This window comes from Mesoplodon mirus, assembly GCF_964341445.2.
Source record: "Mesoplodon mirus genome assembly, chromosome: 16".
Classification (NCBI taxonomy): Eukaryota; Metazoa; Chordata; class Mammalia; order Artiodactyla; family Ziphiidae; genus Mesoplodon; species Mesoplodon mirus.
The window spans coordinates 77,992,968-78,019,434 of NC_138992.1; the positions used below are offsets into that span (position 1 = coordinate 77,992,968).

The 26,467-nt window shown below is 42.4% G+C and overlaps 1 protein-coding gene across 2 annotated transcripts in view; it reads right to left on the minus strand.

Annotated features, from left to right (window-relative positions):
* The window catches only part of SPIDR (scaffold protein involved in DNA repair), a 334,647-nt gene that overhangs the window by 86,795 nt on the left and 221,385 nt on the right, over positions 1-26,467 (minus strand). For both annotated transcript variants that reach the window (XM_082601006.1, XM_082601005.1), the window contains exons 9-10: positions 8,975-9,170; positions 7,291-7,520 (exon numbers count right to left, since the gene is read on the minus strand). In XM_082601006.1, the coding sequence (XP_082457132.1) occupies positions 7,291-7,520; positions 8,975-9,170 (426 nt within the window). The remainder of the gene's footprint in view (positions 1-7,290; positions 7,521-8,974; positions 9,171-26,467) is intronic.

Here is a 26,467-nt window from a genome sequence, read left to right on the forward strand (position 1 = left end):
ATTTATGAGGACACGTTAAAAAAATGATGCTCTCCTCTTATAATACCTTTGCATCACGATAAGAATACTCAAATCATTGAAGACGAGTGATTCCAATTTTTCTACAATATGAAGAAATAAAGTACAAGTAAAATAACAGCCTTATGCAATGTGATGCTGAGCGGGTCAGTCAATACAATCACTGCACAGTCTGGTGGGTGTGGCAGATGCAAAAGGAGAGCAGGCGGGGCGGCCTGTGTGCCTCTGATGAGGAGGAACTGCCGTCCTCCCTTGGAGCTCTTCCACCACTGACATGTATGAATTGCTGCTCTGGAGGAAGAACACCACGCCATTCCATCTTGATACACACACAAAAGAGACATGAATCCAGCATATCATCCAACCAGGTAACAGGAAGAGAGTGAAAGTTCGTAAGAGCTGGAGACCTGGCTGGTGAGCACACAGCTGATGACTTTCTTTTCAACAGAGCCCTGGCAAGCTGGAGACAAGAATCTGTTCTCTGCTGTCCAAACACAAACTAAGGGCCCGAATCATCCCACCCACTACCTGCTCGTTCCTCATTCTGCATTTCCACCATCAGCAGTCTGGGATGTCTTTAGTTGTTCCAGATAAAAAACAAAACTAGACCAGCTGTAGTTAACAGCACCGTCCAACACGGGACGCGGCACTCGGGCCATTGTTGGAAATGTGTTTATTACAGAGGAACTTCTATACTTCCATCACTGAGAGGCAGGGGTCACAGTTCACACATGAATATACATAAATGTTTGTTTTCTAAAGTAAATGAGCTTCAACTCCTTGCTAATGAGTAGGGTGAGGGTGGCCAAAAGCATGGAAGTAAAACCACTTTAATCAAGCTTTCCCTGCAGCTAGACAACAGACACAAAACTAACACAAATGCCGATTTGTAACTAGATGTCTTTTCTTTGCTTATGTTAGGTTTCTATTACTGTACAATGTTGTTTATCACTATTTTACAATTTTAAAGTGTTCACGCTTGCTTTTCAAGAGCTGGTGAGCCGCCCTCTGAGTGTTATTAGTATATGGGAAGCACCGTGGGAAATGCTTTACATATGTGATCTCATTTAATCCTCATCATGAACCTGTATTATGGACAGTATTGTAATTCCAATTTCACAAATAAGGAAACATCATCTGCTCCAAGTCTCCCTGCTAAGTGGGGGAGTCAGCATTTGAACCAAGACTAGTCTGAATCTAGACCTTCCGCTCCTTCCACTGACGACCTGCCTCTACCTCAACGCATTTTCAAAAGACAAATGGTATTTGCCTTGCTCTGTCTAACTTACTTCACTTAGTATGATATTCTCTAGGTCCATCCACGTTGCAGCAAATAGCAATATTTCACTCTATTTTATGGCTGAGTAATATTCCATTGTGTATACATATACCACACCTTCTTTATCCATTCATCTGTTGACAGACATTTAGCTTGCTTCCAAGTCTTGACTATTGTAAATAGTGCCACTATGAACACTGGTTATACTGAAATCTAAAAAAAAAATGATACAAATGAACTTATTTACAAAACAAAAACAAACAGACATACAAAACAAATTTACGGTTACCAAAGGGGAAAGCGGGGGAGGGATACATTAGGAATTTGGGATTAACAGATACACACCACTAGAGAAAACAGATAAACAACAAGGACCTACTGTAGAGCACAGGGAACTATATTCAGTATCTTGTAATAAACCATAATGGAAAAGAATATGGAAAAGAATATATACACACAAAACTGAATCACTGTGCTGTATACCTGAAACTAACACCATTGTAAATCAACTATACTTCAATTAAAAAACAAAAAAGAAGAAAGAAAAATGGTCCCAATATTGGAAGCAAGAGACAGAATGCCTGCAGTGTAGTTCTGCTGTGCTGTTAAATGCTGGGCATTCTCACTCCCTTCTGTGTCAACAAAACTTTGTTGTCAAAACCTGTCCACACTCCCCACTTCCCACCCACTCCTGCATGCCCAGGGAGCTAGCTTCCACCTCCACCCCCAGCAACTCCTGTGCATAAAGTCACCCAGGAACTTCGCATGGCTTCATCCGTCACCTTGTTAGGCTTCTCTGAGGCACCCCGTCAGCTGCCCTCTACCACACATGGCATCCCACAATGCCAAGTGCCTGCCACGACTAGCCCTTCCTCTCCAGGCTCCTCTGTGGTCCCTCTCCTACCCATTCTCTAATGCTACAGGACCTTAGATCTTGACGCTACATCTCTTCTTTCTTTTGTGTCTATGATTTCCCTAATGTGATCTCATCCACTGCCCTGGCTTTAGACAGTTTCCAGCTGGGACAGAGCAGCTGTGAAGGGGGTCAAGGGAGGAAGGCTGGGGCATCTGCCTCTCACTAAAGGCCCTCCAGGGCCTTTGGAACTTAGCACATGGACAACCGTAACCTCTTCAAATTAGCCAACAAAACGAATGCAAGTACAAATATACAGACCGACCAGCTGTAGGCTGAAAACCCCCCGATATTTACTTCCAACCTAAAATCTTCTCTGAATGTGAGATCTGTATATCCAGACTTTTCATCTGACATCCTTTCTTGCATGTCTCATAGGAATCTCAAACTAAACAGGCCCCAAACTGAATTCTCAAGCTTCCCTCCAAACCAGTTTTCTTACCTCAGTAATGACCCATCACTCAACCAAGCACTCAAACTGAGGATAAGTCTTAATATTTCCTTCCCCCCTACCCCCACTCAATCCTTTACCAAGTCACCACACACATCAGAAACATTCCTCCATTTTGCCGTGGTGCCGCATGACACTTGGAGCCTGGGCTGTGCTGGATGCAGCAGTAGCCTCTTCCCGGGCCTCTCTGCTTCCACTGGGGCCCTGCTCCACATCCCCTCTTCCTCAAACCGTTTTCCATCCCACAGCTGAAGTGTCTGTCAGATAGGTACACACCTTGTTTGGGGCTGGCTCCTGCCCATGGCCCACGCACGCTGGCCACTCCACCATCTCCCTCCTGTCTGGAGCTCTCAAGGGCACTCCCTCTATTTCATCTGCTTTTCACCTAACAGCCGCTTAGCTTTCAAGTGTCACTTAAATAGTACTGCCTTAGGACACCTGCGCTTGAATCCACAAAGTAAATTCTTTCCCTTCTCCACTGGTCTCTCATAGTATCCCACTTTTTCCTTACCAGAACACTGACCACAACTTAAAATCATAAATGTATTTGTTTTTGATTGTTTTGTGTGGGACTCCCTCACCAGACTATGCCCCATGAGCACAGAATGATGTCTGGTTTTGTCAACCATGCAGACCCAGAGTCTGGCCCAGGGCAACAGTGGATTTTTTTTTTTTTTCCTTAGTGAAAAGAAGAAATATTAAAACAGACTAAAGGAAGGGTCAAAAGATGAAAAGAGAATAACATCAAGGTATAGAGGAAGGAAAATGTGCTTTTTCCCCCCCGAGTTCAGCTCAATGAATTTCCATAAAACTGAAGTGCAAGATAACTAGAAAACAGTTAAGTAAGAAGGTTCTGTCCCCTCCAGGCTTTTGTCCAAATGCATGACCATGTCTGTGAATTCAACGCCCTTACAAAAGACTAACTCTCTCCCATAATAAGTATTTCTGCAATGACAGGCTAGAAAGAATGTGCATCTCTGAGGGATAAAATTAAATTATTTGTCCCTAAGTTAAATATCTCAAGGAGAAAGGAAGTGAAGGTTTCACAGAAAGGGAGGGAAAAAGGCAATGTTAATGGCGATCCCCATGGACCGGGAGCAAGGCAGTTCGGTCTAGATTCCACTCTGCCAGGAGGGAGGGAGTCACTAGGGAGTCCACTTACTTTTTCTTGGCCCCAGTTTCCTCCAGTATAAACCAGTGCTCCCTTTGGGCTAAAAAAGCCTATGGTCTTATTAGTCATGCATTTATATAATATTCATCCAATATGCAGTGGATCTAGATTAACGTGTGTTTTGGCTCTGAACAGACTGCCTTGCTTACTGTTTAGGGAGTGTCCTCTGGGCTGGTTTTCTGCTACCTTTGATTTAGGGGTTTATAAAACTTCAGTTAGTGTTGGTTACGCTGACCTATAACACCCTGAGAAACCGAGTAGAAATGTTTTCTTTAATAGCTTGAGTTAAAGGACGTCATCCAGAAGAACAACGGACCAGAGACTCCTACTTATTATATTTCTGAAACCCGAAGTGTATTTCTGATAATGTTTCATAGCTCAGAGAATATGAACCCTTTTTTTTTTTTTTTTTTTCTTTTTCCGGTACGCGGGCCTCTCACTGTTGTGGCCTCTCCCGTTGCGGAGCACAGGCTCCGGACGTGCAGGCTCAGCGGCCATGGCTCATGGGCCCAGCTGCTCTGCGGCATGTGGGATCCTCCCGGACCGGGGCACGAACCCGTGTCCCCTGCATTGGCAGGCAGACTCTCAACCACTGCGCCACCAGGGAAGCCCAATATGAACCTTTTGACAGAATCTATCTGCCCCTCTTCAGGATTGGCAGGCTTCAAATAAATTTCTTTTGATTTCAAAGCTGACAGAAATTGGGCTGTCTGCCAGAAGATAAGCTCTTACTGATCCCATAAAAGTGACATGGCTAGAGCACTAGGATGATACGATCAAGGTGCCAAGTTAGACAGAAAAGTCACCACAGCTTCCTCGGGAGGCACCTGGCCTGCTCTGGGCAGGAAGGGAGAACCCCGTGGCAGCAGAGTCTCGTAAGACAGCGCTCTCTCTCTCTGCACAGGCCTGAATTTATTCTGACGCAGCCATTTCTGACTGTAGAAAATACACAGTGATCAGAGTCGTCTTCAGCTCACTGCTGGCTAGAGAGGTCTTTGGGGTAAAGCAGGTGAGGTAACGCAGGGGACAGCAGGAGAGCGGCCCTCACTGTTCAATCTCCCTCCTGCGCTCGCTGTGCTCGGGCCTCTGGACAAGACTGACTCTGTGCACCGCACAGCTGCCCCCAAGTTACCGACGGGCAGGAAGTTACAGGCAGAATTCAAGTAGAAAAGGGTGACCTAGGCGATATGCCTAAGTCTTCTGATGGTGTCTCCTCTTGTATCGTGTTGCACGTGCAGGTGTAAAGGTCCACACCAGGACACATGCTGCTGAGGGACTCTCCAAGGAGATGCCTTACACACACCAGCAAAGAATCACTAGGGTGCTAAGTGTAATGTTACTTTCTATCTTAATGTCATTTGTAAACTGGAGAACCTGATCATTATTATAGCAAATGAATCTAGAAAAAACTAATGATCAGTTATACAATGAGACCTTTTTGTACCCCAAAGACATCTCAGAAGCCTTCTCTCAAACCCAAGGCCAAACGCTATGGCCTCTGTCCAAAAGTTCCTTTTCAGGCACAGCTCCTGCAGTGGCTTTCCAGGATGACTTGACCCCTGGGTCAGCTGTATTCTAAACACAGCTTGGTTCTAACTCAATATTCTTCCCTTTCTTTTAGCTCCCGTATTCTCTACAATACTGTCATTTGGGGATTCTATACCTCATGATGTTTTCCTTTCATCCACCTGCATGACTATGAGCAGTAAGAACCTCTCTGAGGTCCCACTTCCTCACCTGTGAAATGGCGCTAAGGTCCTCCAGCCTCTGTTTACAGCCTCACGTGTGCAACGAGAAGCCCCCCGCCACGACGCAGGCGCATTCCATCTGAATGACTCAATGTTGTTTTCTTATTTTTGAGGTGTGCCTGCCCTGCCTTCAGTCCACCACGAGCACAGTCTCATTCGATATGTCCCGGGTGTATTACAAGGCACGGACCCAAAGCACTCCCACGCTGACCGCTGGCAGCAGCTTACCTTCCAATTTCTTCTCTTTGCTCAACAAGTAAAACAGGTGCCACCGCAGGGCTGGAGGACGGCCTCCGAGGAGCACGATGCTCAACGCCAGCTCCGCGAGCCCCTCCCTGCAGCCTCAGCTCCCGCTGGCCCACCTCCCTGGAGCGGTGCTCCGCGCCCTGCTCACTCGGTATTCCCTCCTTAGAGCCGAGCACGGCTACAGACCGCGAAAAACGCTAAGCAAGACCAAACCTCTGTCTAACCTGTAACTGTCTCAGGTAATCCTATTTAGAGTTACACAAATTTAAGTCTAGCACAAAACTGGTCGACAGCTACAAGTCGTGTTAAAACCTAAAGATGGATATAATGGTTTCACACACACACGTATTCCAAACAAAATAAAAATAATTTTTTTCTATAATTCCAAAAGAAACATTCTCTAACTCTACACCTGAAGGGACTTTTTCAAATTCATGGTACTTTAAAGTAAGTTGCTGTCCACTGGAAGAGGACTCACAGTTAACAGAGCAGTGCTTCCTGCTTGCTTTCTGAAAAACATCAGAAGGCACTGTAAGGATAGGATGACTGTGAATTACTATTTCTCCAATATGTGTTCTCCTAATAGTAGAGAGACAAAATGATTGTTTGATGAACTGGAATCTATGCTTTTCATTTCTATTCTGTTATAAATCTGCCTTACTGCTTTGAGGGCAATTTAACATAGAAAGATAACCTCAGAAGAGTCTGACATAAATAAATAAACTCTCAGTCAGCAATGTGTCTATAGCTACTTGAAAACACATAAAACCAGGAGGAGCCTAAGTCTCAGCAGAAAAGACGCCATTCCCACAATGTGTTGGAGCAAAGTACTTTGAATCACAGGTTTTGCCCTTGCTTTCGTAGCTACCTAGCCATCCTGTGTACCAAGGCAGCCACTATCCACATAAACTTTAAAATAAAGTTAATTCAACTTAAATAAAATTTAAAATGTAGTTCCTCGGTCCCACCAGCCATATTTCCTACATGGTCAGTGGTCACCTCACTGGTTAGGGCAGTAAAAAAATGTCTGCACCACAGCAGAAGTTCTGCCAAGAGCTCTGATGCAGACTCGACAGCACCATCTGGGAGCCACAGATTCACCAGCTGCCATTTACTTATTCAGGTTTTTAAGACATAAAACTTGATAGCTATTGCAGTGGTCTTTTAAGTACGTAACCATGCCTTGGCTTTCTTATGATAATACCAATTGTGCTTGTATTACTTTCAGTAACATGAACTATTAAAGGTAAAAGTAAATGCAACTGACTTTTTCAGTAAGGACTTTTTATACAAATAGACAAAATCCTCTGTCATACCATGTGTCCCAAATTCTGATGTAAATAAAAACCAAACAAACAAATACAACCCATGTACATGGTGAATACAGTGAAGAAACTGCTCTGAGAAGAGCCTCCACTTTCTCCAGGTGAGTCTGGGCACCTGCACCTGTGTCTCGTCACTCACCGAACTCCAGGTGGGTCTGTGCCATCTGCCTGCCGACACCTGCAGCGAAGAGAGTAAACTCTCTGCACCACCACCCGGACCCCGGCTGCCGACCAGGTGGCAACTCCTTGGCTTTCGACTGCATCCAGCAGAGAATCCCTCAGGGGAGCTTGGGCGGGGAAGCCCAGCTCTGCTTGTTCATGCCTGAGGGTCCAGTCTGTGCCCACGGTGGTGTGACCATCACACATAACCTGGCAAGACACGCAAAGGGAACAATTCCAGTCTGACCCACGAGGGCACACCACATACCAAATCCTGATGTGCTTGGGGAACCCTGAGCATCGGGTGTGACTGCAGGACACTCAAGGAATGACAAGGACAGACGCACGCCCATGGCGCGGGGCTCCCATACGCGGGCCACCAACGTGGCCGAGGAGGCCTGGTGAGTTGAGGAACAGGGGAGCGGCAGGAGGACAGACCACCTCGGGGATTTGAAAACGTGGAGAAAGTACTGCTATTAAAACACCTTATATGGTGATTTAAAAATTTTTCTTTTATGAGGTAACAATCTCAATAGCACAAACTACAAAACAAAATAAAAGAATGACTAGGGTTATTAGGAAGTGCCAGCACTTTGCACACTCCTGTGAACAACATGCAACACCTTTATGACCCCAGTAAATACCCTACTAAGATTACATTACCTCTAGAGTGCTCCGTGCTTCCCACATTGCAGCCCTTTTCTTTACATACGATGCTGTGTAACAAACACATTTAACCTCCCAACCCAAGGAGGCAGGCTGCATCGTTACCACTGTTTGACAGATGAGAATGCTGAGACAGGAGTTCAGTGTCTTACCCAAGGTCACCCAGCAGCAAGTGGCTGAGGCAGGACCCGAACTAGACACCTAGTTCCAAAGTCCACACACTTAACCACTAAGCTCTACCGCCGCTCCCCTAGCACTGAAGTGAGACGAAGACACACCTCATGAATTTAACATCACATAGCTGTCTAAAACTGTACGTTAAAGCAGTCATGCGCTTTGAGCTGTACTTTATATCTGTTAAATTAAATTGATTAGACAGCCCTCCTTTTCACATAATTCTCTCCAGACACATGTGACAGTCAAAGGGAGCTCCCGCTCAACTCCACACCTACAAAGTAGGTTCAAAGTCTGTTTCCTTTTCTTTCCGAAGTCCCCTCACACTGTCAGCCTCAGTATTCCGCTCCCCCGCGTTGACTGGGATAACTAGGTGACCCTGAGGCAGGCGCACTGAAGTCAGACACTTGGAGCCCGAGTGGTCCCGGGGGTGTCCTTTGTGCCCGCCGCAAGAGAAGTTTAGTGGTTCCCCAAGTTCATCTTGGTGGATGACCATGGCTCAGGGCCACTAAAATTCCAAAAAGCAATCTCCAGTGTATAACCTCAAGTTTATGCAGCTCTTTTTATCCCAAGGGATACAGATGTTATGAAAAAGAAAAACATGATTTTTTTAATAAATAAAAGAGGCTTAAATAAAATTCTTAGGCAATTATGAGAAGAGAAAAAAAATGAAAACTCATATTTTAATAAATTAAAGATTACATATATAGTTGCTGAATATTTGGAAAGGACCAAACACAAAGGTAATCACCTCTATAAATTCCAAAGCCTTTAAACACAGTATTACTACAAAGCAAAAAACCTCTAAGTCAGTGATCGTTTACCTGGTTTTCAGGTGAGTTATTTGTTAGGCTCTTAAATCTAAACATCTGGGCCAAAACGATGCTTCTTCTTGGAAGGGGTGTGTCCCAACTGTGCATTTCACGTGTTGTTTTTGAATCTTCTTTGGCAACAACTTTCTGACAAAAGTAAGTATTCAGAATAACAGGGCAACTTCCATTTGGGATAATAAGCTTTTGCCTGGAAAGGGAAAGAAATACAAATACAAGTTTATCTGCAATGCTGGACTCCCCTCACCTTCTTGCTAAATCACGAAGGGCAATGACTTGCTGGCTAAGGACACAAGCCCTAGAGCAGCTGCCAGTGCATCTGGCTCTGCTCTTCTGAGCAAGTCTTGTGTCAGGAGTGGGGATGGAAGGGGCGGCAGTGCTCGAGATGGAGCTCCCCCGGGGCCTCCCAGGCTGCTGGATGGTGGCCCCGGGGCCCCTCGGGGAAAGTACTTGGAGGGGGGCACACAGATGCCCGACACTGAAGTGGATGTTACAGAAAAGACCTTCGGACACTTCACAGCTCTCATCTTTCAGAAAACATGACACCAGGCAGCAAAGGAACTCCATCCTCGCTACCAGACGGACCACAGTCACTGAAATGGCCCACATTCAAGTAGAAATAGGACAGTGTGCTCCTGGTTCCTCTCAGACTACCTAATGCTCCTTCCTCATACAGGCAGCGCTGCTTAGCAGGAAGGTTAATGGGAAGACGGAGTCGACACACCCCCCATTTCTCCCATGAGACACAAGGAAGTGCCTGATGCTGTACAGAAACAAAACAGAAGCAGCAGCTGAAAGGGGAGAGGAGGAGGCTGTCCAGCTGGGACCCAAGGACAGACAGCGCGGTACGTTCCTGGGCTTCCTTTCTGCAGCCTAGAAACAGCAATGGGTGCAGACAAAAGCGCCCTGGAAAGGAAGGACGGGGAAGGGGTGGCCCAGTGGGACAGAAAGCGTCTAGGAAGTCGCTGCTCTACCCCTGGCAGACATCTCAGAAAAGCTGGGACCTACTCCCACACACAGCAGGCAAAGCCCAAGCGGGGGCCAGACATGCCCCTCCACAGGCTGAGATGAGGAGTCTGTGCAGGCCAGCTGGGCCGGTGTGAGCCGAGGCATTATTCACCCTCACAGCCCTGTCACAGGGGAGACACCTCACTCCCGTAACCAAGCCTCAGTCCCCGCCCCTTGGAGCAGGGTCCAGTCGGCCCAGCAGAGTCAGTACTTTCACCACAACCCGGCCCTCCCACCTTCCTCCACGGCGGTGAGCAGCAGCCTCGCGGGAAGCAATAACAAAGGGAATCCTGACGCCTCCCTCCACCTGGTCGTAAGAAGCCCCCCACCCTCCCAGCGTCTCTTCTCAGAGCAGTGTCACACAAAGCCACCTAAAACTGGTTTAAATAAGATCCAGGATCTCGTACCATAATACCCATCATGTACAGCTTACCATCTAAAACCACTTGTTACACTAAGAACCAGGAAAAATCTCACTTGAATGAAAAAACACAGTGACTAGATGACAATGCTAAGATGACGCAGAATTAGAATTACTGACAAAGATTCAAAGGCAGCCATTACAAACGTGCTTCAGTGACAGTTACAAATGCACAACGAGACAAATGAAAGAACAGAAAGTCTCAGCAAAGAAACAGAAAGTCTTGGCAAAGATACAGATTTTTTTAAACGGAAATTTTATAACTAGGAAATAAAATAATGAAAATAAAAAAAGTCACTGGATGGGTTCAACAGCAGAATGAAGGGGACAGAGAAAAGGATCAGTGAACATGAAGATAATAGCAATTACCAAACATAAACAACAAAGAAAAAACAGACCAAAAAAAACAATGAACAGAACCTCAAGAGGTGTGAGGAAGAAGAAATAAAAATGGAAAGATACAGGTAAATACACTAGGCTTTCCTACTCCTGTTGAGCTTTTGAAATTATATTTGGAGTTGAAGCAAGAATCATAACACTGTCTGATACGGTTCTAAATGTATGCAGAGGAAATATTTAAGACACTCATATAAATGAGGACAGTAAAGGGACATAAGAGGCAAGGTTCCTACACTTCACACAAACTGGCAAAATGATAAGTTATGCATATAAAATGTAATGCCTAGAGCAACCAATAACATAGCTATAACAACACAAAAACATTATAAATTAAAATGAAATTCTAAAAAATGTTCAAGCAACCCACATAATGCCAGGAAAAAAAGAAAAACCCAGAGAAATGAAAAACTGAACAACACAGAGAAAACGAGAAATAAAAAGGGAGACTTAAGTCCTAGTATATCAATAATTACATTAAGTGTATATGGTCCAAACAAAGCAATTAAAAGACAGATTAGCAGAGTGGATTAAAAAATATGGTCTATCTTTATGCTGTCTACAAGAAATTCACTTCAAATATAAAGACACACGTAGGGGGCTTCCCTGGTGGCGCAGTGGTTTAGAGTCCGCCTGCCGATGCAGGGGACACGGGTTCGTGCCCCGGTCCGGGAAGATCCCACATGCCGCGGAGCGGCTGGGCCCGTGAGCCATGGCCGCTGAGCCTGCGCGTCCGGAGCCTGTGCTCCGCAGCGGGAGAGACCACAACAGTGAGAGGCCCGCGTACCGCAAAAAAAAAAAAAAAAAAGACACAGGTAGGATGAAAGTAAAAGGCTGGGGGAAAAACCCATCATGTAACATTAATATAAATATGGTTGAAATTACTATCAGATGAAGTAGGCTTTAGAGAGAAGAAAATTATCAGGGATAGAGAGGGACATCACACAATGATTAAAAGGGACAGTCCACCAAGAAGACAAATTTGCAATAGTAATATTTTAAGCCGATAGACTACACGTATGGTAACCTAGAAATAACAATTAGGAGACATGGAGAGACAGAGGCAAGCTAGACACAGAGTGAGAGTCAGCAAGGAGAGGCTCAAGAAAGCAAGAGGGCAGGGGTGGGGCACAGCATCGGGTACCACTGGGCTCAACTGCAAAGGTCCTGGTACAGCAGCATGGATGAAAGATATCATACGTGCCCAGCCTTTTCTTTCAAGTTAATTTGAAAAATATGATCAAGTAATATTATTTTAACTGCTAAGTTACGAAAATAGCACAAGACTTCTGTGTGTATTTAGAACCTTACAGTTTCCAGATAGACATACTAACATTAGAACTCTGTTCTGCCAAATTCAAAGTCCTGTTTGAGGCTATGAAGGTTAAACCAAATTAAAAACATACGTATACAAAATAGATGTGCAAGGCTAGTGGGTCTGGGAAAGACCTGAAAACCCATATCTAAGTCCATTTGGTTCATTTCGCTGTTTTTACTCAACACCTATGACATGCCAGGCACGGGGCAGGGGACTGGGAATCCAGTCTGAGACAAGAAGGCTGAGAGGACAGGTTTACTGCAAAGGAAAAGGGTGTTATATGATACCCCGAGGGAGGACCTTCTGGAGACAGGGAAGGTTTCCCAGGAGAGGTAACCAGGTGAGGGCTGCCTGGGTGAGGGTGTGTGGAGGCACAGGGAAGGGGATGGTGGAGCACCTGCGGGGCTGCCTGGTGGCCATGACCACAACTCAGATTCCATGTGACAAGCAGAGGTCTTGGTACTACCTCACTGAGCTTCTGCAGAAGAAACACAGATGCTGTTTCCTTCGTTAGGAGGCCGAGGACGTCCCAGCCTTTCAACATCCATATACATGGCACCAGTGTCATGCTCCTAGGGACTATGACCTCTTTATTTCTTTTTATGCTGCAGGCCAGTGTTAACTGCTGTGGACTCTACTATCACCTCTCTACTTATCTTATTGCCACAAATGTTATGTGATGACCAAAAAGCAAGTTTACAGAGCATGTATTCAGATTAATATTGTACAAGTTTAACCAGTTTTTCTGAAGACCTAACTAAAAATAAAGACAAACCTCAGGGGCTTCCCTAGTGGCGCAGAGGTTAAGAATCTGCCTGTCAATGCAGGGGACACGGTTTGAGCCCTGGGCCGGGAAGATCCCACAGGCTGCAGAGCAACTAAGCCCGTGGGCCACAACTACTGAGTCAGCGCTCTAGAGGCCACGAGCCACAACTACTGAGCCCGTGTGCCACAACTACTGAAGCCCATGCGCCCAGAGCCCGTGCTCCGCAACAAGAGAAGCCACCGCAATGAGAAGCCCGTGCACCACAACAAAGAGTAGCCCCCACTCGCTGCAACTAGGGAAAGCCCACGTGCAGCTACGAAGACCCAACAAGCCATAAATAAACAAACACGCACACACACAAACAAATAAATAAGACAAACCTAAGATGTTAAACCTCACTTGATAAATCACATCACAACCAACACCACCAGTTAACATCATCATGATGCTGGACTCACAGTGATTCTTCTGTTAAGGAAGTTGAAGGGTGTGTGTTTACTTTCTAGTAAACTCTCAGAGCATCCTTGACAAGTCAGCAGCCGTGGCAATAGGATGGGCTGCAATGTGGGACAGTCACACACATGGTAAAATACACAAAAAACTAGACAGTAACAGTCTTCCGTGGAGTCCAAGCACTATGGTTTCTCTTGGAAACTTTCAAAAAAAGAAAAAACAGAGACTCCTGTATGTTCAATACAAACAGCAATTTGTCCGAATGTCTGCTTTCATGAAGAACCATTTGCACTGCTCTTTACTGAGAGTGTTCTACACAGAACGCAGGTAAAACAGGCAACAAGACTGTTTTCCTAATGTCACCAAGGGCAGAGAGGAAAACAAAGTGAAGTATCTTTCCATTTTCTATCACTTGTCAACACTGCCAAAGTGTTAAATACCCCATTATCAGCTCATAAAACAAACAATATTTATTTCACATCACAAATAAGATCAATTTGCTTGTTTACTGTCTAGGAAGAATGTGTCCAAATTTGGTGGGTGGCAAAGATGACTAGTGGGATTAATGCAGTGACCTAAAGAAAACAAACACAAATAGAAGGAATTTTCTTTCTTTCCTTTCCTTCCCTCTGTTAATGGCCAGTTAGCTAAAGAAGTCAGACTAAGAACTGTAGTTGTCAAAAAATCATAACCTAGACTTAATTCTTCTTTCCACTGAAGACATACTTGGGATAAACTAATCAATTTTGTTTACAATTTAGTCTCAACTCAGAGCTTCACTGGCCTGAGGACAAAGCTGTCTAGTGCACACATCTTCCTGACAGGGGAGGCCAAGTCATCGTGTGGCGCTAGTTGAGAGGGCTTATAGTCCACACAGGGACACACACAAAGGAAACAACTAAGTGCGGTAAAACATCATTGGTGCTGCAGTAGAACCGATGCAGCCATAAATAAATAAATAAATAAAATTAATTTATAGAAAAAAAACTGTGTAAAGAATTAAAAAATGAAGCCAGTCTGTTCTTTTCCTTGGAAGGAGGATGGGACCCACCACTTGGATACAGCAAGAAAGGTCCTGCATCCTTCCTGGAGGGACCAGTGCACGGGAAAGGGAGTGACACAACTGCCCGGTGGTCGCTGGTCCACAGGATCAGATGAAGCCACCAGGACAGCGTGAGATGTGGGAGGCCGGTGTGACAAGCTGCAATGGAGGGGCGTTAAATTTAATGCAAAAAGGTCCCTGGTGAAAACAGAACATCAGAGCCACCTTCTACACCTGTGCTTGTAAGGCAGCCCTTGTGGCTAACTGATTTTAAATAAAAAGAAATAAAATAAAACTTAAAATGCGGTTCCTGAGTTGTAGGGGCCACATTTCTAGTATTTTATGTGGTCAGTACCACAGTGGGCAGCACAGAGAATGCACTGCATAAAGTTCCCTGCAGTTATCTGAGAATTTTGATTCTCAGGGCAGACAGTAAACCACATTCTAGTTACTCGGTAAACCCTTCTTGATTGATCAACTTGTTGGATTTGAAAAAGGCTATTATGCCCCAGTGACTTCTGAAGCAACTGCATAAGCTTTGAACCATCTGAGTTCCCTCCTCCAGACACCGGCATCTGAACCCCTGCATGAAACTCAAGTCAGTGACAAGACAATGTTAACTGTGTTTGCCGTGAATTTTTTAAAACACCAAACTATCCGGCCCACGTTCTCAGTGACTTACAGAGTGAACGGCACTCCTCCTCTCACCAAGAGTCACATTTATTCTAAGAAAAATTTAAAACCATAAGTCCTAGAAAATATCTCTAAACTGAAGAATTAAGCCAATTTCAGAAATAAGAAGTTTAAGGTTTTTATTTTCTTTTAAGGTTTTTATTTCCTTTATTTTCAACTTCTTATTTGCCAAGATTTATCTCCTGGGTTCAAATGTGTTTCTTTTAGCTTCCTACCCAAATAATACCCACATTATCTAAAAAAACTGATAAAAACACTGACATTTATAACTGTGTGTGTTATTTTAAATTCCCAGAGTAGACTTTGTCTAATTCCCTTTTTATCCAAATAAACACATCGTTGAGGAACACTTTATTTCCGTTCAAAAGTGAACAGCAAACTACACTGAAGATGAATTCACTGAAGAATATAAAATGTGAAATAGACTTCCTCTATAAACCAGGAGTCTAATTCTCTAGATTAACAAAAGTCTCTGACTTGACCATTTCCTTTTTCAGGCACAGGTCACTGGAAATTGCAATTTAAAGAAAGAACCATCACATATCCGGCAGTGGCTGTAAACTTTACTTTTTTTTTTTTTAACATCTTTACTGGAGTATAGTTGCTTAACAACTTAACAATGTTCTGTTAGTTTCTGCTGTATAACAAAGTTAACCAGCTGTACATATACATATATCCCCATATCTCCTCCCTCTTGCATCTCCCTCCCACCCTCCCTATCCCACCCCTCTAGGTGGACACAAGGCACAGAGCCAATCTCCCTGTGCTGTGCGGCTGCTTCCCACTAGCTATCTATTTTACATTTGGTAGTGTATATATGTCCACGCCACTCTCTCACTTCGTCCCAGCTTCCCCTTCCCCCTCCCTGTGTCCTCAAGTCCATTCTCTACGTCTGCGCCTTTATTCCTGTCCTGCCCCTAGGTTCTTCAGTATTTTTTTTTTTTGGATTCCATATATACATGTTAGCATACGGTATTTGTTTTTCTCTTTCTGACTTACTTCACTCTGTATGACAGACTCTAGGTCCATCCACTTCACTACAAATAACTCAATTTCATTTCTTTTTATGGCTGCGTAATATTCCATTCTGTATATGTACCACATATTCTTTATCCATTCCTCTGTTGATGGACATTTAGGTTGTTTCCATGTCCTGGCTATTGTGAATAGTGCTGCAATGAACATTGTGATACATGACTCTTTTTGAATTATGGTTTTCTCAGGGTATATGTCCAGTAGTGGGATCGCTGTGACATATGGTAGTTCTATTTTTAGTTTTTTAAGGAACCTCCATAGTGGCTGTATCAATTTAAGTTCCCACCAACAGTGCAAGAGGGTTATCTTTTCTCCACACCCCCTCCAGCATTTATTATTTGTAGATTTTTTCATGATGGCCATTCTGACTGGTGTGAGATGGTTCCTCATTGTCGGTTTTTTTTTGGTTCATTCACTCATTCATTCATTCATTTACTAACATCATAATTGTAGTATAATTGCTTTACAGTGGTATATTAGTTTCCACTTTATAACAAAGTGAATCCATTATATGTATACGTATATCCCCATATCTCTTCCCTCTTGTGTCTCCCTCCCTCCCACCCCTCTAGGTGGTCACAAAGCACCGAGCCGATCTCCCTGTGCTATGCAGCTGCTTCCCGCTAGCTATCTATTTTACATTTGGTAGTGTATATATGTCCACGCCACTCTCTCACTTCATCCCAGCTTACCCTTCACCCTCCACGTGTCCTCAAGTCCATTCTCTAGTAGGTCTGTGTCTTTATTCCCGTCTTGTTCCTAGGTTCTTCATGACCATTTTTTTCTTTGATTCCACATATATATGTTAGCATACAGTGTTTGTTTTTCTCTTTCTGACACTTCACTCTGTATGACAGACTCCAGGTCCATCCACCTCACTACAAATAACTCAATTTCGTTTCTTTTTATGGCTGAGTAATATTCCATTGTATGTATGTGCCACATTTTCTTTATCCATTCATCTGTTGATGGACATGTAGATTGCTTCCATGTCCTGGCTATTTTAAATAGAGCTGCAATGAACATTGTGGTACATGACTCTTTTTGTTTGTTTGTTTGTTTTTGCGGTACGTGGGCCTCTCACTGTTGTGGCCTCTCCCGTTGCGGAGCACAGGCTCCGGACGCGCACACTCAGCGGCCATGGCTCACGGCCCCAGCCGCTCCGCGGCATGTGGGATCTTCCCGGACCAGGGCACGAACCCATGTCCCCTGCATCGGCTGGCGGACTCTCAACCACTGCACCACCAAGGAAGCCCAACTGACTCTTTTTGAATTATGGTTTTCTCAGGGTATATGCCCAGTAGTGGGATTGCTGGGTCGTGTGGTAGTTCTGTTTTTAGTTTCTTAAGGAACCTCCATACTGTTCTCCATGATGGCTGTATCAATTTACATTCCCACCAACAGTGCAGGAGGGTTCCCTTTTCTCCACACCCTCTCCAGCATTTATTGTTTGTAGATTTTTTGATGATGGCCAGTCTGACCGGTGTGAGACGATATCTCATTGTAGTTTTGATTTGCATTTCTCTAATGATTAATGATGTTGAGCATTCTTTCATGTGTTTGTTGGCAAACTGTATATCTTCTTTGGAGAAGTGTCTATTTAGGTCTTCTGCCCATTTTTGGATTGGGTTGCTTGTTTTATTGATATTGAGCTGCATTAGCTTCTTGTAAATTGTGGAGATTAATCCTCTGTCAGTTGCTTCATTTGCAAATATTTTCTCCCATTCTGACGGTTCTCTTTTCGTCTTGTTTATAGTTTCCTCTGACGTGCAAAAGCTTTTAAGTTTCATTAGGTCCCATTTACTTTTGTTTTTATTTCCATTTCTCTAGGAGGTGGGTCAAAAAAGGATCTTTATGTCACAAAGGGTCCTGCCTATGTTTTCCTCTAAGAGTTTGATAGTTTCTGGCCTTACATTTAGGTCTTTAATCCATTTTGTTTATTTTTGTGTATGATGTTAGGAATTGTTCTAATTTCATTCTTTTACATGTAGCTGGCCAGTTTTCCCAGCAACACTTATTGAAAAGGCTGTCTTTTCTCCGTTGTATATTCTTGCCTCCTTTAGCAAAGATAAGGTGACCATATGTGCTTGGGTTTATCTCTGGGTTTTCTATCCTGTCCATTGATCTATATTTCTGCTTCTTTGCCAGTACCATACTGTCTTGATTCCTGTAGCTTTGTAGTATAGTCTGAAGTCAGGGTGTCTGATCCCTACAGCTCCGTTTTTCTTTCTCAAGATTGCTTTGGCTATTCGGGGTCTTTTGTGTTTCCATACAAATGTGAAATTTTTTGTTCTACTATGAACAAAGCCGTTGGTACTTTGATAGGGACTGCACTAAATCTGTAGATTGCTTTGGGTAGTACAGTCATTTTCACAATACTGATTCTTCCAATCCCAGAATGTGGTATATCTCTCCATCTGTTTGTATCATCTTTAATTTCTTTCACCAGTGTGAAAGAATCATCTTTAATTTCTTTCTTTCTTTAACATCTTTCACCAGTTTTATGCATACAGGTCTTTTGTCTCCATAGGTAGGTTTATTCCTAGGTATTTTATTCTTTTTGTTGCAGTGGCAAATGGGGGTGCTTCCTTAATTTCTCTTTCAGATGTTTCGTTGTTAGTGTGCAGAAATGCAAGAGGTTTCTGTGCATTAATTTTGCATCCTGCTACTTTACCAAATTCATTGATTAGCTCTAGTAGTTTTCTGGTAGCATCTTTAGGATTCTCTATGTATAGTATCATGTCATCTGCAAACAGTGACAGTTCTACTTCTTCTTTTCCAATTTGGATTCCTATTATTTCTTTTTCTTCTCGGATTGCTGTGGCTAAAACTTCCAAAACTATGTTGAATAACAGTGGTGAGAGTGGACAACCTTTTCTTATTCCTGATCTTAGAGGAAATGGTTTCAGTCTTTCACCATTGAGAACAATGTTGGCTGTGGGTTTGTCGTATATGGCCTTTATTATGTTGAGGTAGGTTCCCTCTATGCCTACTTTCTGGAGAGTTTTTATCATAAATGGGTGTTGAATTCTGTCGAAAGCTTTTTCTGCATCTACTGATATTATCATATGGTTTTTCTCCTTCAATTTGTTAATATGGTGTATCACATTGACTGATTTGCGTATATTGAAGAATCCTTCTTGGGATAAATCGCACCTGATCATGGTGTATGATCCTTTTAATGTGCTGTTGGATTCTGTTTGCTAGTATTTTACTGAGCATTTTTGCATCTGTGTTCATCAGTGATAACGGCCTTTAGTTTTCTTTTTTGTGACATTCTTGTCTGGTTTGGTATCACTGTGATGGTGGCCTCATAGAATGAGTTTGGCAGTGTTCCTCCCTCTGCTATATTTTGGAAGAGTTTGAGAAGGATAGGTGTTAGCTCTTCTCTAAATGTTTGATAGAATTCGCCTGTGAAGCCATCAGGTCCTGGGCTTTTGTTTGTTGGAAGATTTTTAATCACAGTTTCAATTTCAGTGCTTGTCATTCATCTGTTCATATTTTCTATTTCTTCCTGGTTCAGTCTCGGAAGGTTGTGCTCTTGTAAGAATTCGTCCATTTCTTCCAGGTTGTCCATTTTACTGGCATATATAGTTGCTTGTAGTAATCTCTCATGATCCTTTGTACTTCTGCAGTGTCAGTTGTTACTTTTCCTTTTTCATTTCTAATTCTATTGATTTGAGTCTTCTCCCTTTTTTTCTTGATGAGTCTGGCATATGGTTTACCAATTTTGTTTATCTTCTCAAAGAACCAGCTTTTAGTTTTACTGATCTTTGCTACCATTTCCTTCATTTCTTTTTCATTTATTTCTGATCTGATCTTTATGATTTCTTTCCTTCTGCTAATGTTGGGGTTTTTTTTCTTCTTCTTTCTCTAATTGCTTTAGGTTTAAGGTTAGGTTATTTGAAATTTTTCTTGTTTCCTGAAGTAAGACTGTATTGGTATAAACTTTCCTCTTAGAACTGCTTTTGCTGCATCCCATAGGTTTTGGGTTGTCATGTTTTTATTGTCATTTGTTTCTAGGTATTTTTTGATTTCCTCTTTGATTTCTTCAATGATCTCTTGGTTATTTAGTAGTGCATTGTTTAGCCTCCATGTGCTTGTATTTTTTACATTTTTTCCCTGTAATTGATATGTAGTCTTACAGTGTTGTGATAGGAAAAGATACTTGATACGATTTCAATTTTCTTAAATTTACCAAGGCTTGATTTGTGACCCAAGATATGATCTATCCTGGAGAATGTTCCATGAGAGCTTGAGAAGAATGTGTATTCTGTTGTTCTTGGATGGAATGACCTATAAATATCAATTAAATCCATCTTATTTAATGTGTCATTTATAGCTTGCGTTTCCTTATTTATTTTCATTTTGGATGATCTGTCCATTGGTGAAAGTGGGGTGTTAAAGTCCCCTACTATGATTGTGCTACTGTCCATTTCCCCTTTTATGGCTGTTAGTATTTGCCTTATGTATTGACGGGCTCCTGTGTTGGGTGCATAAATATTTTCAATTGTTATATTTTCTTCTTGGATGGATCACTTGATCATTATGTAGTGTCCTTCCATGTCTCTTGTAACATTCTTTATTTTAAAGTCTATTTTGTCTGATATGAGAATTGCTATTCCAGCTTTCTTTTGATTTCCAGTTGCATGGAATATCTTTTTCCATCCCCTCACTTTCAGTCGTATGTGTCCCTAAGTCTGAAGTGGGTGTCTTGTAGACAGAATATATACAGGTCTTGTTTTTGTATCCATTCAGCCAGTCTATGTCTTTTGGTTAGAGCATTTAATCCATTTACATTTAAGGTAATTATCGATATGTCTGCTTCTATTACCATTTTCTTAATTGTTGGGGGTTTGTTTTTGTAGGTCTTTTCCTTCTCTTGTGTTTCCTGCCTAGAGAAGTTCCTTTAGCATTTGCTGTAAAGCTGCTTTGGTGATGCTGAATTCTTGTAATTTTTGCTTGTCTGTAAAGGTTTTAATTTCTCTGTCAAATCTGAATGAGGTCCTTGTTGGGTACAGTAATCTTGGTTGTAGGTTTTTCCCTTTCATCACTCTAAATATGTCCTGCTGCTCCCTTCTGGCTTGCAGACTTTCTGCTGAAAGATCAGCTGTTAACCTTATGGGGATTCCCTTGTATGTTATTTGTTGCTTTTCCCTTGCTGCTTTTACTACTTTTTCTTTGTATTTAATTTTTCATAGTTTGATTAGTATGTCTTGGCGTGTTTCTCCTTGGATTTATCCTGTATGGGACTCTCTACACTTCCTGGACTTGACTATTTCCTTTCCCATGTTAGGGAAGTTTTCAACTATAACCTCTTCAAGTGTGTTCTCAGTCCCTTTCTTTTTCTCTTCTACTTCTGGGATCCCTATAATCCAAATGTTGGTATGTTTAATGTTGTCCCAGAGGTCTCTGAGACTGTCCTCAATTCTTTTCATTCTTTTTTCTTTATTCTGCTCTGCAGTAGTTATTTCCACTATTTTATCTTCCAGGTCACTTATCCGCTCTTCTGCCTCAGTTATTCTGCTACTGATTCCTTCTAGAGAACTTTTAATTTCATTTATTGTGTTGTTCATCAATGTTAGTTTGCTCTTTATTTCTTCTAGGTCCTTGTTAAATGTTTCTTGTATTTTCTCCATTCTACTTCCAAGATTTTGGATGATCTTTACTATCATTACTCTGAATTCTTTTTCAGGTAGACTGCTTATTTTCTCTTCATTTGTTTGGTCTGGTGGGTCTACCTTGCTCCTTCATCTGCTGCATATTTCTCTGACTTCTCATTTTGCTTAACTTACTGTGTTTGGGGTCTCCTTTTTACAGGCTGCAGGTTTGTAGTTCCCGTTGTTTTTGGTGTCTGCCCCCAGTGGGTAAGGTTGCTTCAGTGGGTTGTGTAGGCTTCCTGGTGGAGGGGACTGGTGCCTGTGTTCTGGTGGGTGGGGCTGGATCTTGTCTTTCTGGTGGGCAGGGCCGCATCCGGTGGTGGGTTTGGGGAGTCTGTAAACTTAGTATGATTTTAGACAGCCTCTCTGCTAATGGGTGGGGTTGTGTTCCTGCCTTGCTAGTTGTTTGGCATGGGGTGTCCAGCACTGGAGCTTGCTGGCCATTGGGTGGAGCTGGGTCTTAGTGTTGAGACGGAGATCTCTGGGAGAGCTCTCACCGATGGATATTACATGGGGCCGGGAGGTCTCCGGTGGTCCGATGCCCTGAACTTGGTTCTCCCACCTCAGAGGCTCAGGCCTGACACCCGGCAGGAGCACTAAGACCCGGTCAGCCACATGGTCAGGTACGTGGGGAGTTTCTTGCCTTTTGGGAAGTCTGAGGTCTTCTGCCAGCGTTCAGTGAGTGTTCTGTAGGCGTTGCTCCACAGGTAGAAGTATTTCTGATGTATCTGTGGGGAGGAAGGTGACCTCCACATCTTACTCCTCTGCCATCTTGAAGGTCCCCCTGAAAGACATTTGCCTGTTTTCATCCAGCACTGCCTCCAACTCTTAGGACTGTTTGATGACCTTCAAAGACTGATTTGCATTGCTTCGGTTGGTGAGTTTCTCACCTCCTTACCCCAGGTCTCTGTTTCTTGTCACCACCACCTTCTGGGTGTCTCTTAGCACCGTTTGGACTCTCTATGGGAGGAAGTCAGAGGTGCTTTCCCCCTGGGGTGGGAGTAGAGTTGTGGCAGGAGGTGGGGGTGCGGTTGCAGAACCGTTCCCTTCGCACTAAGGCTTTCCTTTCATAGTGTTTGCTAGTCTCTTCCCAGCCACCCTAACTGACTTAAAGGGGAAAAATCTGTAATGTTTGTTTTCAAGGCACAAATACCATATTTTTATTCAGTAACAAAACTTCTGCCAAAATGTAACAGAAAATGCAAAGGAGGAGAACAAGGCAGGAGAAGCACACGGTCTGATGTCACACTGACCTGGGTTTAAATTCTAGCTCTGCTACCTATTGCCTATTTTATCTCCACCAAATTACTTTGAATTTCTGAACTTTAACTTTTTCATAGCTAAAATGGGTATCATGCCTACCTAATGTTGTTACTGCGAGATTAGGTACATACATTCCAATATACAAGCCACACAAAGAGACAAGTACATACACTGCTTGGCATACACACTAGCTACTATTTGAAGTAGTACTTAAGGGACTTCCCTGGTGACACAGTGGTTAAGACTCCATGCTACCAACGCAGGGGGCGCAGGTTCGATCCCTGGTCAGAGAACTAGTTCCAACATGCATGCCACAACTAAGAGTTCGCATGCTGCAACTAAGAGTTCACTTGCCTCATCTAAGGAGCACACGTGCTTCAACTGAGCCGGTGAGCTGCAACTAAGGAGCCCACCAGCCGCAACTAAGACCTGGAGCAAGCAAGCAAGCAAATAAATAAATTAATAAATCAGTTAATTAATTAATTAAATAAAATAAAATTTTTAAAAAAGAAACTTAATTTAAAAATAAAATAAAACAGTACCTAATACATTAGCTATTTTAAAAATCTCTAGAGGTTAACAATTTTTCCAGTAGAAGATCAGATATCTTAGAAAAATTTAGTTTTCTCTGGGTTCATGGTAGTATATTCACTTCTATACACAACTGGGTAATTAAAGGCCTTAAAAATGTTCATACACTTTCATGTTCATACACTCGACAAAGTCACTGTTATTGGTATAGATGTTATTTCATCTATACCAATGAAATAATCAGAGATGTGGAGAAAAACACTTACACACTAAAATATTAATCATACTCATTTATTATAGTGAAATATAGCAAAGAATCTAACTTTCTAACAAAAAGTAGAAAAATAAATCATGAAAAGGCTATACAAATGATAGCATTAAAAATCCTAATTCAAAAAAATGTATTTAATGACACTGTGGGTGGAGCTCCTGTTATATTGCTGAATTAGAGAAACAGACTCAGGCCTATATGACCTATGAGATTCCAAGATGGTAGGACCATATATATTATTAATATAATATTCTTATAAGGAGAAAGTGCTGGAATGAACTGTACCAGAAAATTAAGCAATTTATCCTTAAATGAAAGGATTATATACATACAGCTAAGTTTTAATTTTCTTCTTTCTATTATTGTCTTTTTTCCACAATAAAAGTGTATTCTTTAATAGATACAAATAAGCACTTAAATCAATCTTTTCTTTAACAATAAACTGCCTCATTACTTGAATAAACTAAGCGATGACCACTTCCCTATGAGTAACTCTCAAATACACCCGAACTGACCCAACTAGTACGAGGTGACATGTTCCTCATCCCTTCTCTTCCTCAGCATCTCAATTCTGTCATCTCCCTCCCTCCTTTCCTTTCCTTCCTTCCTTCTCTCCATCCCTCTGTTATCTATCCATCCATCTTTCCTTCCATCCATCTATCCATACATCCAACCCAACTAGCTGAGAATCCACATGCCCTCATCACATCTCTTCCTCAGCATCCCAATTCTATCGTCTGTCTACCTAACTCTAAGTTTAGATTTGTGCCATGACAGTATCATCTCTACAGAGTTGGCTGTGAGTCTAGTACTCAGAAGGTAGACTATCATCTTTCAGCTACTTTGTTTCATTAAAGTCCACTAGGTAACACAGCACAATGCTATGGCTGGGCTTCCTACAGGTATGGCTTCTGGGTAAAGGATTCTACCTGCTCTATTCAGTTCTGTCTCTTGAAAATCAGAAATAGAAATCTTTATAACAAGATCTAAATATATGCATTAACAAGTGAAGTGCATAGTGCAGACAGAAACCTGATGCCTTAGTATCAGTTATGACTGGTCTCTATCTTTAAGGATCATTCCGCACTGAGTTATAAGGTATCTCCTGAATATAAAACTAAATGTATTCATATGTTGCCAGCACTACTTTTCCTAGGCCAGTTTTAAACCTTTATCTTACAGTCTTTATCTCCTCGTGTGACTCCAGAACAGAACATTTTAAACTTCAGCATGAATCAGAATCACAGGCTTGTTAAAGCAGACTGTTGGGCCCCACACCCAGAGTTTCTGATTCAGTAGGTCTGGGATGGGGCCACCTAATTTGCATTTTTAACAGGTTCCAAGGTGATGCTGCTGGTCCCACCACCATACTTTGAGGATTACTACTCCTAGAAAAACACACATGACCATTACACCTTCTTATCTTCACTCAAGCACCTGGCAGGCTTCACCGAGCTCTTTCTGCCTACAGAACACCTGCTCCACTGTCAGGACTTGGCATAGAGGCAGGCAGCTTCTCGGTGGAGCCTTCCGGCTTTGCCAGAACTGGTAGGAAAGCAGCACTTCCTCGTTTGAGCTCCATTACATCTGGTGAGCTGTGGAATTTCAATGCTTTAACTTGTTGACACGTAGGGCTGGGCTTTCTCACCTTCATATTAATAATGAAGACCTCACTCCATGCAGCAGAAAAAAAAGATAAAAATGATACCTAATGTCTCTGGGCCCACAGCTCAATTGCTGCAGAGAAAATCACAATTTGACATTTTTCTTCACCTGACTGAGTTAACAGAGCCTCCCTCACATCTCACCTGCAGTGTCACAAGTCAGCAAGTAATATGCACTTTTTCAGAAATTCGCAACACGCCATTCCACACTTCTTTCTAGGTAAAAACTGTCTATTCAGAGCAGCAGTTTGGTACAGTGGGTAGAACAAGAACGTAAAGTCTATAGATTTGTGTCCAAGTCCAATTTTGTCACTTACAAGCCAAATTATCTCGATTGCATCACCTAAACAGAATCCTTTTCGTCTTGCAGAGGGGGATAATGACATTTATGTTCGACCATTTTAAGACAATAATGGATATGAAAGTATTTGGTACATTAAAATGCTTTATATTAACGATGTTTATTATTCTTCAAAGATCTTGGATTTATAAAAATTAGTCCATTCTAGAAAACTTTCAAATAGTATCTTCCCAGTAACAAACCATTTAAAACTATAATTTAAATGCAACTTAATGTTATTCAAACAAAAAAGTGATGCCTTTTTACTATCAAAATTGAGAAATCTTTGGTGTATGATTTTTAATCAGAAATATATGACTTTCCAAATACACAGGTAACAAAGCCTACTTCAATTCTATGATGTTTATAACAACAAACCTCACCATGCAGACCACTTTCAAAGAAAACGGAAACTTAGAAACAAAAAGATGAAGTCACAATAGACAAGACAAGCCAGGAATCAGAGCAATGAATGGTTTTTTCCTTATGGTCACCTTCACTAAAGCTCTGAAGGAAAACCTGGCTCAGGACAAGCTGAAGAACCACAGCAGTCAAAACAGCTAAGCTTGTCTTGTTGTCTAGGTTTTTTATTCCAACTGAGATAAAACGTTGATTAAAAAAACCCA